Genomic DNA, 15383 nt, shown 5'->3' on the forward strand with positions numbered 1-15383 from the left:
TCCATTATCTCCACCATCTCCATGCACGTAGCATCAACCTGAGCTAGCTGAAGATGCCCCTGCTCACTGCAGGGAGGTTGGACTAGATGGCCTCCAAAGGTCCACATAAACCATTCTACGATTCTATGATCAAAGGTCCAGGTTGGATCACCAGCTCCTCTGCCAAACTGGCAGCAGCTGTCTCCGTCGTGGGTACGGCACCAGGCACAGTCAGCTCTCTGGTCAGGGCCACTGGGATTAAAGTCCTGCAAATACAGAGCTTCAGTTTTAGCCTTTAAACAGGCTGAATAAAGAAAAAACAAGGGTGAAGTAGCAGGGGAAGAGGGAATGGGAAATTAATAAGGCTGCAAGTAAATTTGCAACCTTGAAAGGGAATTGTCAAGCTCAAAATTGAATTTTCTGGTTGGAAGGAGGTCTTTGATAGAACCACAATGTTTTTATCCCCAGGGAAATTTCCAAGTATTACTCAGTTCTAGGCTAGATGCAAACGCAAAATGCAAAGCTGGATTTCACCCAGCCCAGCAGTCAGGCAACGTTTGCCCGCGGAGTTCAGATGCGCCTCTGTGCGCGGCACTGCCAACCAAGCACCGAGGGGAGGTGGCACTGTTTTCCCCAGACATTTACACCACTGGCTCTGAGGTTTCCTGCCCTGTGCTTTGGCTCCCAAATATTTAGTTCAAGGTCCTGCAGAGACAGCTGCAGGTGTGAGCAGGAGAAAATGTGGTCACTGAGTACGACCTGGGAGAAATGCCAGAAACGGGAAATACCTGATGGTCACTACCTGACCCTGGCTGCTGGGGAGTGATGAGACTTGCTGGGTAGGTGCCTACTGGTCCATGCTTTCTGCCTGGAGAGGTTCTGCTTTACAGAGATTAATCTCATTTCTCACTGGAAGGAACAAGAAAAGGATGAGGCAACAACGTACAAACCACACACTTCAAGGTGATGGCACAACGACCTGACTCCTGCCTTTTCCTCTCCCACCTGAATTCCCTTCTAAGTGGTGTGTGCGAGGAAAGGCCTTCGAAGGTGAGAAGATCCTGCACTGTTTGCAGTCAGCACACCTCCGAGCAAGGTCCAGTGCTCAACAGTCCAACAAGGCCAAGTGCCGGGTCCTGCCCTTGGGTCACACCAACCCCAGGCGACGCTCCAGGCCTGGGGCAGAGGGGCTGGGAAGTGCCTGGCAGAGAAGGCCCTGGGGGTGCTGGCTGACAGCCGGCTGGGCATGAGCCAGCAGTGCCCAGGTGGCCAAGGAGGCCACCAGCCCCCGGGCTTGTGTCAGCCCTGGTGTGGCCAGCAGGAGCCGGGCAGGGATGGGGCCCCTGTGCTCGGCCCTGGGGAGGCCCCACCTCGAGTGCTGGGCTCAGGTTTGGGCCCCTCGGGACAAGAAGGGCCTGGAGGGGCTGGAGCGTGTCCAGAGAAGGGCAGCGGGGCTGGGGCAGGGTCTGGAGCACAAGTGTGCTGGGGGGCGGCTGGCGGGGCTGGGGGGGTTTAGCCTGGAGAAGAGGGGGCTGAGGGGAGCCCTTGTCGCTCTCTGCAGCTGCCTGAGAGGGGCTGGAGTGAGGGGGGGGCTGGTCTCTGCTCCCAAGTCACCAGTGACAGGGCGAGAGGGAACGGCCTCAGGCTGCGTCAGGGGAGGTTTAGGTTGGATGTGAGGGAAAATGCCTTCCCTGCCAGAGGGGTCAGGCCCTGGCACAGGCTGCCCAGAGAGGTGGGGGAGTCACCGTCCCTGGGGGGGTTCAAAAACCGAGTAGACGTGGCACTTGGGGACATGGTTTAGGAGGCCTGGGGGTGTTGGGTTGGGGATTGACTTGATGATCCTAGAGGTCTTTGTCAACCTTAATGGTTCTATGATTCAAAGGGCCCCAGCACAGGGCCGTAAAGACTAGGGAACCCCAGAGCCTTGCACTGGCATTCAAAATTAATGCAATCACATCTCTCTCCCTTTTAAAATGTTTCTCTGTTTGCTGGATAGCTGCAGGCAGAAGCCAAGATGACCAAGCTTTGTGCTACTACCACGGCGGCTCCAACTGTCGTAGCTGCAGGCAGGTTCCCCATCGCTGCAAATCCTGCTGTGCTCCTTGTGCGCCCACTAGCCGAGACACACAACCACGCATCTGCTGAACAGCATCAGGATGAACTGGCCAGCCCCGTGCAACACAAAAGCCAAGAAACACCTGGGGAAGGTTGTATTTAAAACAAAATTCTTTAATAATTTGAACTATAAAGACACAAATTAGTGCTTGACTGCAGCATGAATAACATTAAATATTTCAAAGCTACTGTGCTTTGCAAAACAAGATATGCTGATACATATAAGCCTTATGTTAGTTACCAGCTGGTTTGGTACGAAGAATCAGTTTAGTATATAAAAATTGTCACTAAACACTGCCCAATGCAGCTGTGTTTTACAGGTCAACTGCTATTCATCTGTCACAGTGTAGTCATCTACCCGCACCAATATGCTGAACTTCAGGGAGAAAAAACCAAACCCATTACGTTAGAACTAATAGCATCATTGTCAGAAAGTTTGGTCACGTAATGCGCAGGGTATTTCATGTCCGTTACAGGTGGACAAATATTATTTGCTAAGACATTAAACATCATCAGTGCATTAAGCTGAGTTCAATAGTCAACATCAAATAGTCAACATTAGTTTGGAAGATCAAGAGAAAAATCAGTTCCTGTTCGGTCGAAGGACTAACTGCGGTTTATGCTGCTTGAAACCCTCTCTTCCAAAATCCAGGGAGCAACAGTATATGCAACCAAAGTTCTTCCACAGCAGCTGACCAAGGCTTTAATTTAGAAGTACATGATTTAAATGAGCACATGGAAAGCCCATCTCTATTCAACATCGGCTTTGGAGGAACATATATATGTTCCATGGTTTTGAGGAAAGGGGAATCAGAGATTGTGCTCAGGGCTATTCATGCGTTTTGGGGATGAAGGACAAATAATCAAAAGACCCTTTATTTTTGCATTTGTAAAATTTCAGCAATCTGCTCTAAACATCAGGCAGATTCAACGTGTGTGAAATATGTGCAAAAAAAAATCTGCAGGCACTGGTTTAGGGTCTTGCATTAGCTGGATTCTGAACTCGGTTCTTCTTAAATCTGCAATTACATGTTTAATCAAATCTAAACACTTTTAACAAGTAAAAAGGGAAAGTTCTCAAGTCAAGTAAGATGTTCAAGCATCAAACCTGTCCCCAAAAGTAGTGGGGCCCCATATCCCCAGTCCTGTTTGGAGCATCTGGCTGGGAGCTCCAGTAACAGGGCTCTGCATAAAGTGCTTGCTTGACTGCTGCGCCCTCACCCTGCCTGTCATTGAAGTACCCACGCTGAAATAAACACCAGCTGTGGGGCTAAATACCTTTCAAAATCTGAAAAGATGCAACAGCATCACGGACGTGGGGTGTTCATCTGAGCCAAGCAGAGGCAGCCACGTACTGGATAACTACATTTCTGGCAAGCGACTGAAAAGAGCGCTGTGACTCCTGCAGCAGGAGAATTTTTAACAAAAGCCAGACCGACCTCCCACCGACGGAGGACCTTGTCTTATGGGCCCCAGGGGAAAACACAGCCTCAGCTCTCAAAAAGGACTTGCGACAAAGAGATCAGGCACTTGGCAGCCGTAGGCAGTCGTGAGCGAGAAACTGAACAAAGAAACCCAAAATCAGTCTTAACAGTTATACAGTATAATCTCTGTAGTTACGTTACGGACTCTCAAACAAAGCTGGCAGAGGATGTTCTAGATGGATAAGAAATGTACTCGTTCACGTACAAAACAATCTGTGTCACGTTCCGTCCGATACGTACGAACATTGTGTCTTACATAAAAAAAACCCAGCTGAATAATCTACAATGAACCGAATGTAATGGAGTCTACGTCGCTTCTGTGGCAAAGAGTGAAGAGTCAGCATGGCAAGTTAAACGTAAAAACAGCAAAACGTTCAAGCTCGTTACATAAGAATCTAAAGTGCAGTTATCAGGAGGGTGGTTGATGTAATACTATGGGATTCTGTGCTTAATCTTTTGTTATTCTTTCCATGTAAGATTTCTTCATCTCCTCCTGGCTTCCGCTTCTCATTGGTAATAAAGATTTCATCACTTAACCCTCGTCCCACTAAAGCCTCACGCTTCAACAGTACTTTGCAGTTAAAGCCTCCCACTGCCTACTTATAAAGTGCAGATGGGGTTTCTTTAAAGTAAACCGCTTTACCTGAATGTGTTACTCTAAATTACCGGGCACACATTCCGCCAAAATTAAGGTCTGTTCCTGGATTCTGAGGCCTACTGAAGAAAACAGCAGTGCTGCTTCATTAGAGCTCATCTTCCAGTGAGAAGTGTTACATTGAATTGTTTCACCTCCTGATATCAAATGCCAAAAATATATCACAGAGAGAAACCGGTTTAAAAAACAAAAAGGTATTACTGAAATTCTTGAACGCAGACAAAACCAGGCGGTAGTGACTGTGAGAAACACTTGTGATACGGGGAGGACTGTGTGTTGCTAAGTGTGTCACACGGAGGAGTTAGCTGAAAAACTCGTTCAGCTGTTCGAAAACAGGTATTGGAAGCAAATGCACTGCAGCCAGAAGTCAACTGCATTTCAAATCATACAATTTCCCTTCAGGCAAACAAGACAGTGCAATATTAGATGAAAAGAGAATTAAAGCTAATTATAAAACAGTATTTTCCATCACATCTCTTCCAAAAATCACGTAAAACAAGTTATACTGTTTTCAACTTAGCTGTAAATATAACTTAACTACCAAAATGGGCTCACTTCACCTGCCTGAATTAAAGTCATCCTACTTGTATCTGATTCTAAGGCAGCCAGACTTCTGCACACAGAGGAACAGCGGACTGAGCACCACCTAGAAGCGACAGACACGGGACAAGTCAGGACGCTTATGGAGAGTGAACAGGATCAGCCACGGATCAATACAATGCTGCTGCCAACCTCAGGGGCTGCACGGTCTAAGTCAGACATAATTAAGGGCACAGGTATTGTACAATACATGACAGAGGTAGATCAAGTGATAGACTGCATATTCCAATTTTGACTGTGGAGTGGTCTTCTAAACACTCGCAGGTGAGCACATCTTCCTTGTGCTAAACCAAAAAGCCTTACAATGAAGTCTGGAGATGACTAATACTGCTAGCTAACAACACTGCCTTCAAAACATGCATGAGATTCGTCCTGATGGCAGATTTCTGTTTATCACGTCTCATCTTCAGTTCTGGATAATGCACGTCGTGAGCTGTACCCAGAAAAACCTCGATTCCCAGCTAAGCTATGGTGTTGATCTGTGCTGGGCGAGTAATTCTTAGGTTTTTCTTTTATTTCCAAGGAAGAATTTTTCAGCTCATAGTCTGCAGAACTACTTGCTGCTGGTCTGTGCCAAACCAACGGTCATAAGGTGGCAGATTTCCTGGTCCTTCATGGATGTTAAAGAATAAGAGTTCATTGCTATCAAATCTGTCCAACACATCCTGTAGGATTCATATTAAATGACACCTGATACTTCCCCGATTCCCTTTAAAGTAGCTGCTGTCTGAATCCTACTCAAGAAATAGGATCAAAGGTGACCCACCTTATAAGATGTAGTGCAAGAAAAGTTTGGGATATGCTGCTCCAAGGTTTGTAGGAAAAAAACAAATCAGCATGTCATACAGGTGATATAAATAAAAAGCGATTGGGCGGACATTTAACACATTACAGGAGTAAGGATGTATGTCTTTCCAGGCACAAGAAACGGCAGCCTGAATTTCAGTGACATGCAGTTAAAACTGGCTTGCCATTTTCAGTATCACTCACAAGATCAATAAGGCAGTGAAACCAGAGCACCCATAATTTTAGATTATTTATGCTTAGAAGAATACACACATAAATTACATTCTTCAGGATCTAACGTAACCTGAAAGAAGGGCTGCTGGAAGGGTGGTAGAGGCGTGCATGGTTTTGGTCATTTGGAATGAAGGAGGAAGCCAATTTGTGTAATTTAAAGATAAAAAACTCCAGTGACAAATGATATGTGAATGAAAAGCTAACAGCAGCATAAAATTAAAACAAAAGTTTTTCCAACTTTTATTTTTAAACCCTGACAATTTAATTCACCAAGATCTGAAAAGAAGCATACGCTTCCTAGTTGCAAATGTGTAGAAGCAACAAATTTCTTTAAAATTTACCATTGTAGAGGAGCCCCATCAGTAAGAAAGTGGCTTTTCAGCACACTCTGGTTCCTGCAATTTCAGGGAAACCAGAGCCCCCAGATCCTCCAGTAACAAAACTAAGGCCACTAAAATAAAGGTTTTGTTTGTTTTCTTAAAAATAACACCATACCTAGCAGATGTCACAAGTGACCCTTTACAGGTCTCGCTGCTGCCCTGCTCCTGTTATGGGACTCTTTCCCTAACTTATGAAAACATGTAAACATACTAATACAAAAATAGGGTACAGAGCATGCTTGAGAGAGCCTGGAGGCGAACAGGCAGGCACTTATTTCTAAGCTACGTTTTTAAAACAGTTCTCACATCTCTTCACAAAAAAAAAAAAGTACGCCTTCTGGATAATTAAAGACACTTGATCCAAGACAACATCTTCGTACCTCTGTGCTAGTCATTCCAATGTCTTTCAGTCTGAAGATCACTCGAATTTCCCAACACAGATGCTGACCTTGTCTATGGAACTGGAGCCTACTGACAAAAAAAAATCATTTCAAAACTTTCATTCAAGAATCTTTATAGAAGTTTGCTGATTACGGGGCGAAACGCACTGCTATCAGCACGTGCTTAAACCTCACTGAAGTCACTCAAGGTTAAGTATCTTTTTCTAGCCCTGAGTTCGTGTCTATTTGATCCCAAGAGTCCAGGGTCAGTCACATAATCAAAGCCATGAATTCATCTGGAGATCCAGATCAGTAGGAGTGCCACTGATGGACAAGGAGGATGCAGCTAAGCTGCAAATAGAAAAAAAGAAAAAGAGAAATTAAAGGGAGCAGACCATTTTAGTCAGCATTGATTGTACAATACAGATTGCAGTCTGCCTTCTTCAGTAGTTGAAGCAAGGAAGCTTACACTAGCCAGGACTTTGTGATCTGGGAGACAGCTTTATAGCTCCACTCCTGTGCCTTGCTGCTGTGGGCACGTTTTAAATCAATACAGATGGGATTTCCAATCAGTCTGAGCATTTCCCTTTTTTTCCTTCATGGCAAGAAGGATAAATCCCTCAGAAAATCAAAAGCAGACAAGAATTGCATAGCACAGCAGCTAGGAGGCCCAGAGACAGACTCCGTTAGTTGCCTCAGGATCTGAAGAATCAAAACCACAGCCTCCAGTATGAGGTATATTTTGAAAAACTGTGTTAGTTCAATGTTTTCTTTATGCTCACTTATTAACTTTCATCAACTGGGTAAATAAAAATTGCAGAAACCAGAAGGTTCGTCCCCCACTTCAATTCCCAAAGTTTGGTGTTACAAAGGTGGTCAACTTTCCAGAGAGTAACCGCGTGGTGGACAGATTAAGAGCAAGCAACCAAAGTGCTGCCAGTTTTATTTTGGGGTATCCTCAACAGCAATCTTGTTCTTTACTCTTTCTTCAACATTTCTGAGTAAGAAGATCCTTCTGAAAGTCAGACCAATATTTAAGACTTGTAAAATAAGGGAGAGAGATGAATTCAAAGCTGAACTAGCACACATTTAAGGTGTTTGTGAATCTGTAATAGGGACATGGGGGGTAAAAATAAGGGATAGAAAAGGGAGGCATGTAAATAATAATTATAAAAAGATAAAAAAATATGTTTCTTGCGTTTATACAGTCACCCTGCAGTCTCCTGATGGAGCACTGGTCAAACAAATTAGGAATTCAGTTTCCACACCCAGATAAGAACCCCTATAATGCTTCACCATCTTAAGTGTCTTCTGCCGGTCACACCCTGGAACATCCTCCACGATGTACCTCAGTTGGACTACAGAGAAAAGGGAAGTTTGGCACAAAATGAACGAAATGGCACAGGTATCCCAAATGTTTTGCTTAAAATATAAATTGCAAACGCGGCTGTGGAAAAGCAAGATACAATAAAGCCCTAAATCAGTCATTACATACTTCATTAATTGTATAAAAGTGCAAGATTAAAGTAGTTCAGGTTAAGCATTCAGTTCTCTACAGGCCACACAAATGCTTAGCTTGGCCATCAATGGCCTGTTGTTGTCATTCAGTTACTAATATTAGTTTAAAACACAGGAAGAACAACAACTGAATGAAAAACATACGCAATCCACTTCAAAAATGGTTAGTTTTCTGTGACCAGCACGAAATATTAGCTCAGTATCATCAGCTATACAATATATACAGAAAAATATTGTGTCTTAATCTTTGTTTTAACAACTTAGAATAAACCTGTACTAAACATTATTTCCCTAGTGTGCCAGCTCTTTGCTCTGTTCTGGCCAGCTGGCCTAGTAATGCAGAGAAGTCCTTTTATAGCAACAGTACTTGAACTGATCCATAATTTTGACACTTCAGCCATAGAAACTGTTGAATCCCTTTATTCAGCCAGGCTGGGTGATCGCGTGGGACTGCCTAGGTCTCAGTCAAAGCTTCTTGGGTGGCTCCACAAGAAGAACAGGCCATATTCCAAAGACAAACTGTTAAAAGAAAAATAGGAAGAAGGGAAAGATTCCTTGGAATATTATGTCTCTCGGAACAGAAGGCAACCACTGTTAACCATCATTTCAACCGCATCTCTTGGGATGTAAGTAAAAATCAAAGATAGGACCCTAAGAGGCATCATCAGTGAGCCCCAATGCAAGTTCAAGGCATAAGATATCCAAATGCTGCAGTACATTAACGGATGCAAAATATTGCTTGCTTACCTTCACCTTTGGCCTGTGTTTCAGGAAAAGTGTCCTTGTGTATAAACTGAGGAAAAGAAGAAAAGTGTGCTTGAAACTTCATGTATAAGACAGCATATAAAATAATAACAATGTACTAACCCCAGCTTTATTTTCCAACTAAAAAAGGATTGCTCTGTGATTGCAGAGCTACCCATCCTGCCTAGATTTATGCAAAATAGGAGACATTAGCTGAGAGTAAATCCATCTGTGCTAGACCATGATTAGCAAACTAATCTATCCTATCCCCTATGTGGGGAGAAAGAGAGAAACCCAGAGAAGTAAATTCTCTCTCCACTATGGAAAAGACTAAACAGCGACTAGAGCCTGTCATGTTGGAAGGATGGCATTAAATCAGTGTACTACAAAACAGATGGCAGATGTTCAGGTGGGGGAGGGGAGCAGCACAGCTTGATTCTGTATCTCATTTCTGTTCTTATACGCCCTCTCCCCTCAGCAGATCTTCTCCTGTGTGTGACCTCACTTTTTGAGGTGGACATAGGCGATGCCTCTGTGCGGCTGAGAAAATACTAGGGAAACTACTGCAGGGAAAGCATGTGGTTCATTCACTGACAAATCAGGCATCTGCACGTTCCCCAAAGGGCTAGAGGATGCAAACCCAAATTATTTTCTCTGTGCTGCATGCTGGAAAAAAACCTTGCCTCTGCTATCCACACTCTCTGCATCAGCTTGCTTTCTGCAAGGAGTTTTCTTCAAAAGATTACCTCGAGCTGTTTAGGGCAGCACACCACCTGCCAGCCAAAACGGAGCAGCTGATTTCCACGTACCATGATGTATTTTATATATACACACGCAGGTAGATATAGATACCCATCCATATGCACATGTATATATGTACTTTTGTATGTATATGTGTATATATAAAAAGCTATCAGTATAGCTACTGGAAATGTACTTATCTCCCTTGCGTTTTCCTTTTACTAGCTATTTTACCATCTGACAAAAAGGATAATACTGTGTTAGATGTAGAAACACTGATGTAATCAACTTTTCTCGACTCATGGAATGTATCTGAAACAGACATTAAGTGGTAAAACATCATCTTGTCAAATAATGAACGAACTACAGAAATCCTGCAGATTCCAGCTTAAACTCCGCCTTCGCTCCTGGTTCCACTAGGTGGTGGTATAGAGCAAGAACAGGGACAAAAACCTGCCAGCTGCAGACTTGCTGACTTCGGCTCTCATTTAAGTCTCCTCCTACAACTAATACCCTGCACTTCTGGGAAGAGCTTCTGCTCCAACCACTTCGGCCGCCACCCTTCTGCCCTACATCATGATGCCTGCTAGTTTGCAAGAGCGACAGCGCCTGTCAAAAAAGATTGGTTACGCTTCTAAAATGTTTAATGTTTTAATTTTCAACACGTTTAATGTTGCAGTACTTCAGGATTGCTGCTCAAGAACAGAAAGGTATCAACTGCTTATATTTTGAAATGAAACTGCAAAACTATTTGACAGCATACTGACTGCTACAGGGTTCCCATTTCTGAATTGCATTTTCATGAAGACCATAACTAAAGATTAATGATTAGATTTTGAAGAATACACGTTATTTTTACAGAGCTTTTAGACCAGTTGCAACGAGGAAAGACAGACAACCGCCAGTTTACTAAGAAGTTATTTTCCTGCTCTTCTGGCCGATACAACATTCTGAAGTAAATCTGAAGCTGGGAAAACTCTTTAGACTGCTTTACCCAGTTTAGAAAATATTTCCTACCTTAGGAGGATATGAAGGTAAGAGCCCAGGCCTGTGAGAATATGCCACCATGCATGAAACTGTGTCACAGCTCCCACAACAGGAGGCATCCTCTCTCGTAGTGCTCTGTAAGAAAGAACACCATGTAATGCCTTTTTTTCCAAGCTACACAACCTCAAATTGCAGTGCTTGATTGTCAGATCACACAGTACTGTTTCTGTAGCTCAGGCATGTGTTTCACAAGTGAGGCTTCATGTAGTCAGACCTTCAGCAGGTGAGGAACAGCAGTTACACCTTATACCGCCAGTATAGAAAGATGTTAGCAAACTGGTTTTCTTACACATTTAAAGAAAGCACACACTTCTTCATACAGGGAGCGATCAGTTACTTCTGGACTCAAAATTCAGGTAATATATTTATGGCATCCCACAGTCTCAAATGAGTTCTAGAATCACAGAATGCCCTGAGTTGGGAAGGACCCACAAGGACCATCGAGCCCAGCTCCTGTCCCGCACAGGACACCCCAAATTCACACCGTGTCTCTGAGGGCCTTGGCCAAGGGCTTCTGGAATATCACCAGGCTGGTGCCGTGATGCCTCCCTGGGGAGCCTGTTCCAGGGCTCCACCACCCTCTGGGGCAAGAACCTTCTCCTAATGCCCAGCCTCACCCTCCCCTGGCACATCTCCCTGCCATTCCCTTGGGTCCTACCACCCTTCTCCCCAAAACCTAGTGAACTACTGTCCATAGGATGAAATGCTGAGTTTCAGGTCTGAGAGGGGAAATGGGATCAATCAGACATCACCACTTTACATCTGGCAATCACACCACCTATTCTCCAGCTCCACGGAAGCTTAGCTTGCCTTTTGTTGTACTCTAAACCAGGGACGAAGTGGGTGTTTAGTGAGGAAGCAATGAAAGCAGAGGGTCTGAAATACTCCGCTGACACGTTTTGTACTTTGCACAGTTATGGGGTGTGAGCTACGTGGGGAGAGGCCAAGGGATGGAGATAGAGAAAGAAAGGGGAGGAACTACATTGCCCTGATTTCTCCTGCTCACTTGGCTTCTGCAGATAACACCTATTTTGGTTGATGGTGGAGCAAATGTTTGCATCTGCCTGTCATCTTTTTTGACTTTCATTTCACATTCAGTCAAAACAAAACAGGGAAAACAATGATCGCAGGTGTTAAGGAAGAAAAATCTGCAGCTTCTGTAATACTTATTTGCTGCTTGATGTTACGGTGTTCAGTCGCCTTGACTAAACGATAATCCCTGAGCTACTACTTAGTTTCCAGAGCTGCTCAGTCACAAACATGAACGCAGAGCTTCGATTCAGTCAGTCTGGGAATGACATAGCAGAACACACAGACTGTCACCCCGGCACAGCCCCTGAGCCTTCGGAGGGCAGGAAATCTCACAGCTCAAGTTAAAAAGTGCACAGATCCAACCAGGGAAGCTGAGTGCTATAGACTTTTTTTGGTTTGTTTTTGGGTTTTGTTTTTCAAATAAGTTCCAAATGTAACGGAAAAACTGAACCAAAATACAATTTTGAACATTTAAACCAAAAAAAAGCAGGTAGGTGGATGATTCACAAGTTAGATCTTTAAGGAATAAAAAATTACAAGGAACTAGAATATACTTTCTCCTAAGGTTCAAGCTATAATACCACCTGGAGAAATTCAAGGCTCTGCACACATCTGATTAAAGCTAGTAAACAAGCGCATTTATTGCTTTCCAGCGCTGTAACCAAACAACTGTTACAGGAAATATGCTAACTTTTTTTTTTTCCCCATTGCAAAATGAGGATGGAAAAAAGTGCTTCAGCAGCTGGCGTAATCTTGTGTCTAGGATCAAGTTCAAAAGCCCCACGGACCTGCAGCAGCTCAGCAGGCTTCATGAACTGGGGGTTATGATCTCACCAGCGATGTGATGCAGCTGCAAAAATGAACCCCGATGCCAATATTTACGAAGTCACTGCATACCCACCCACTTGTGCTGGCACGTATGGTACAGATGCCATCTGTATCAAGTGTTTCCATGGATGAGGCACCGTGTATTATATTCAGTACACCTATATTTTTTAAGAAAAAGTTTCAAGAAAACTCTGTTGGAGTTAAGCTTCAGTTGGCCTAACCTAGTGCAAGGACTACAGAGCCGTAAGGGACAGATGGAAAACGCTAGACTTCGTTACGGCACACTGATCCGAGCCTGACAAAGCAACCTACTAGGACAATTCTGTACACTGCAGATTCAGCAGCATAACAGTGTATCAGATAGTCAAGAACAGATTTTCTGGATGCTGGAAACAACCTTTCCCTCTACTCCAGCTTGTGGTGAAACACAAGCATCATAACTAGGTGAAAGAATGGTGCAGTTGTGTCCAGTTCCAGAGGAAAACATGTTAAGAGAACAACCTGTTGGACCGGTGTTCTTTCTTGCACGGAGAGCGTATCTAGCCAGACAATGAGGCGGTGGGTTCCTACAAGCTTTGTCTGGAAGCCTCTTTTACTCTGTTTGGCAACACACTAAACAGCGAGGAAGTCTTCCCTGGCCTCCTCTACAAGTGCTAAGCCAGGAGACTTCAAGCCAATAATGACAGCCAAGCAGGGTGTAGCGGCTCACAGAGTTACTGTTCTTTCTGAGATGCTCACACAGCTGTTGTTTATTGGTGGCAGATATACCGCAAAAGATATTTCTTTAACCTGCAGAACTACTGGTTTTGATATTTTCCTGGGAAATGGCAAAAGCAGAAACAAAAAAAAAAGGCACAATAAAAACCTCATTCAGATGAAATCAAGTGTGAAGGGCAGGCTTTAGTAAGGCACAGATCCTCAATATTACTTCAGTGACGTTACTTTCTTTCAATTTACATTGAAGTTAAAGGGAAATATCACTTATTTAAAAAACTAAATCTATTCATGGATAAAAAAACTGTTAAAAAACCCGTTGAATGCTGAATCTAGTCATGACCAAACTGGATAAAACCCTTGTGAATGTTTTGTATGCAGCATGCAATACATACCGAGAGATGGGCTTGAATATACGCCACAGAAGAAGCAAAGCTTTATGCAAAAAGACTATTAAGAACTATCCAGACAAAGTGAAAGAACTTACCTCAATTTATCACAGAAAATGTTGTCCACATTCCAGAGAAAAAATCCCATTAAAAATACAGTTAAAGATGTATAGCCTAGACCTCTAAGCCATGGGTATACCCTAGAGAGACACAGAGAGAGAAATAATGCAAAGTTTAGTTCAAGATTCTTTAAAGGCAGCTTTTATGTAACACACAAATACTATTACATACACATAAACTGATTTACTACAACATTGACTTCAAATCTCATCTATTTAGGTATTGTATTTCACCTCCTCCCCTCTCTCCTGAATTCACATTCTCTGAGACTGTCTTTTAAACGTTTTACTTCTGTATTTCTAACTGTTCCCCTAAAGACTGCTCTCTCCTAACACAACGATTAAGTGGGAAAACTGAAGTTGGCTAAAAGATGCTAATTCTTCAGTCCCATGTATAATCTTTCAGTTAAAAAAAACATAGCCATGTTAAAAATTAGGACTCTCCCAAAAGAAGAGACTCTTCTTTTCCAATACATGATATCCCTCGATTAGGGGACTTGTTTAAATAAGGTCTTTCAAAATGACTGTAGTCTTTGGTGAATGTAAACCACCATGTAACAACTAACCGAACGAATGGCTTTAGAAAAAGTAATTTCACATTGTATTTTCTCGCTGAGTGCTATTGGTGATGGAAAAATGTCATTTTAATTTTGGGAGAAAAGTTCTCTTCAGGATACGGGAAACGCACAGAAGAATCAGGTGCAACAAAGTGCACCATGAATAAGTTCACCCTCACTACCTGCGTTCAGGCTGGACCATGGAACTGTGAACTTCCTACATGGAAGTTGGTGGCATTTGCTCCTTTCCCACTCATAAGACAAGTCCAAAAGCAAACCCAAGTCCAACCCTAAAAGGCTGCCATGAAATACTGTTCAAGTTATTTATAAGCATTATAAGTGCACAGTTTAGATTCTGTGTTAAAACACATTCCTGAACTGGTTTTTCTCCCCTGTTACACACAGTACGTTTCAGAGCCAGCAAAAACGTGCAAATCAGGAGAGGTAGAGCTTCTTCCACAGGGCAAGCTAACCACATACAAGCTGTACGTGTTCGCAACAACTGTACTGCCAATATAAACTAGCACCATTTTCATTTGTTTTCATTTGTTTAGCCTAATAAATGCAAGGAGCACCATGCGGTACACGGCAGAGACCATGCTGTAAGATTCCCAACTCAGTGCTCTAGAGATATAAGCAAGCCCAGGACATGAAAGAGCACTAAATAGTATGTTATATGTGCCGGTAATTAGGTAATTATAGCTAGAATTGTTCAGGGAATAAATGGTGGTGTTTTGTGAAGGAATGCGAGAGAGGCTGGCATCACTTACTAATAGGGAACATGCTTTGTGAACAGAGAACGACATTTGCCAAGTTGTAATCTTGGGAAGGGAGCAGACCCAAGAAAGAGATGAAAAGCGTGGAGAAAACGGGCAGGAACAGCCCCAAATGAAGAAGATAGACGGACGTAGCAGCCTGGAAGGAATGACGTGCTGTTCTTTGAGATTTTTATTCTAAGCTCAGAGTGATTTCAAGCCCCACGCTAAGACATATGAGTGATGGGAACCTAATACATATTAGGGAAGTAAGAACAAACAGAAATCAGGGTTGATGCGTAGTTTGAAACAGGCTTGGACGAGTG

The 15383-nt window shown here is 43.4% G+C and overlaps 1 protein-coding gene across 1 annotated transcript in view; it reads right to left on the reverse strand.

Annotated features, from left to right (window-relative positions):
• Nucleotides 1-2187: 2187 nt before the first annotated feature.
• The window catches only part of ACER3 (alkaline ceramidase 3), a 63711-nt gene continuing 50515 nt past the window's right edge, over nucleotides 2188-15383 (reverse strand). The window contains exons 8-11 of the mRNA XM_064441503.1: nucleotides 13725-13826; nucleotides 10634-10738; nucleotides 8879-8924; nucleotides 2188-8650 (exon numbers count right to left, since the gene is read on the reverse strand). Coding sequence (XP_064297573.1) covers nucleotides 8597-8650; nucleotides 8879-8924; nucleotides 10634-10738; nucleotides 13725-13826 — 307 coding nt within the window. The 3' untranslated portion in view covers nucleotides 2188-8596. The remainder of the gene's footprint in view (nucleotides 8651-8878; nucleotides 8925-10633; nucleotides 10739-13724; nucleotides 13827-15383) is intronic.

The sequence above is a fragment of the Phalacrocorax carbo genome, chromosome 1 (assembly GCF_963921805.1).
Source record: "Phalacrocorax carbo chromosome 1, bPhaCar2.1, whole genome shotgun sequence".
Taxonomy (NCBI): domain Eukaryota; kingdom Metazoa; phylum Chordata; class Aves; order Suliformes; family Phalacrocoracidae; genus Phalacrocorax; species Phalacrocorax carbo.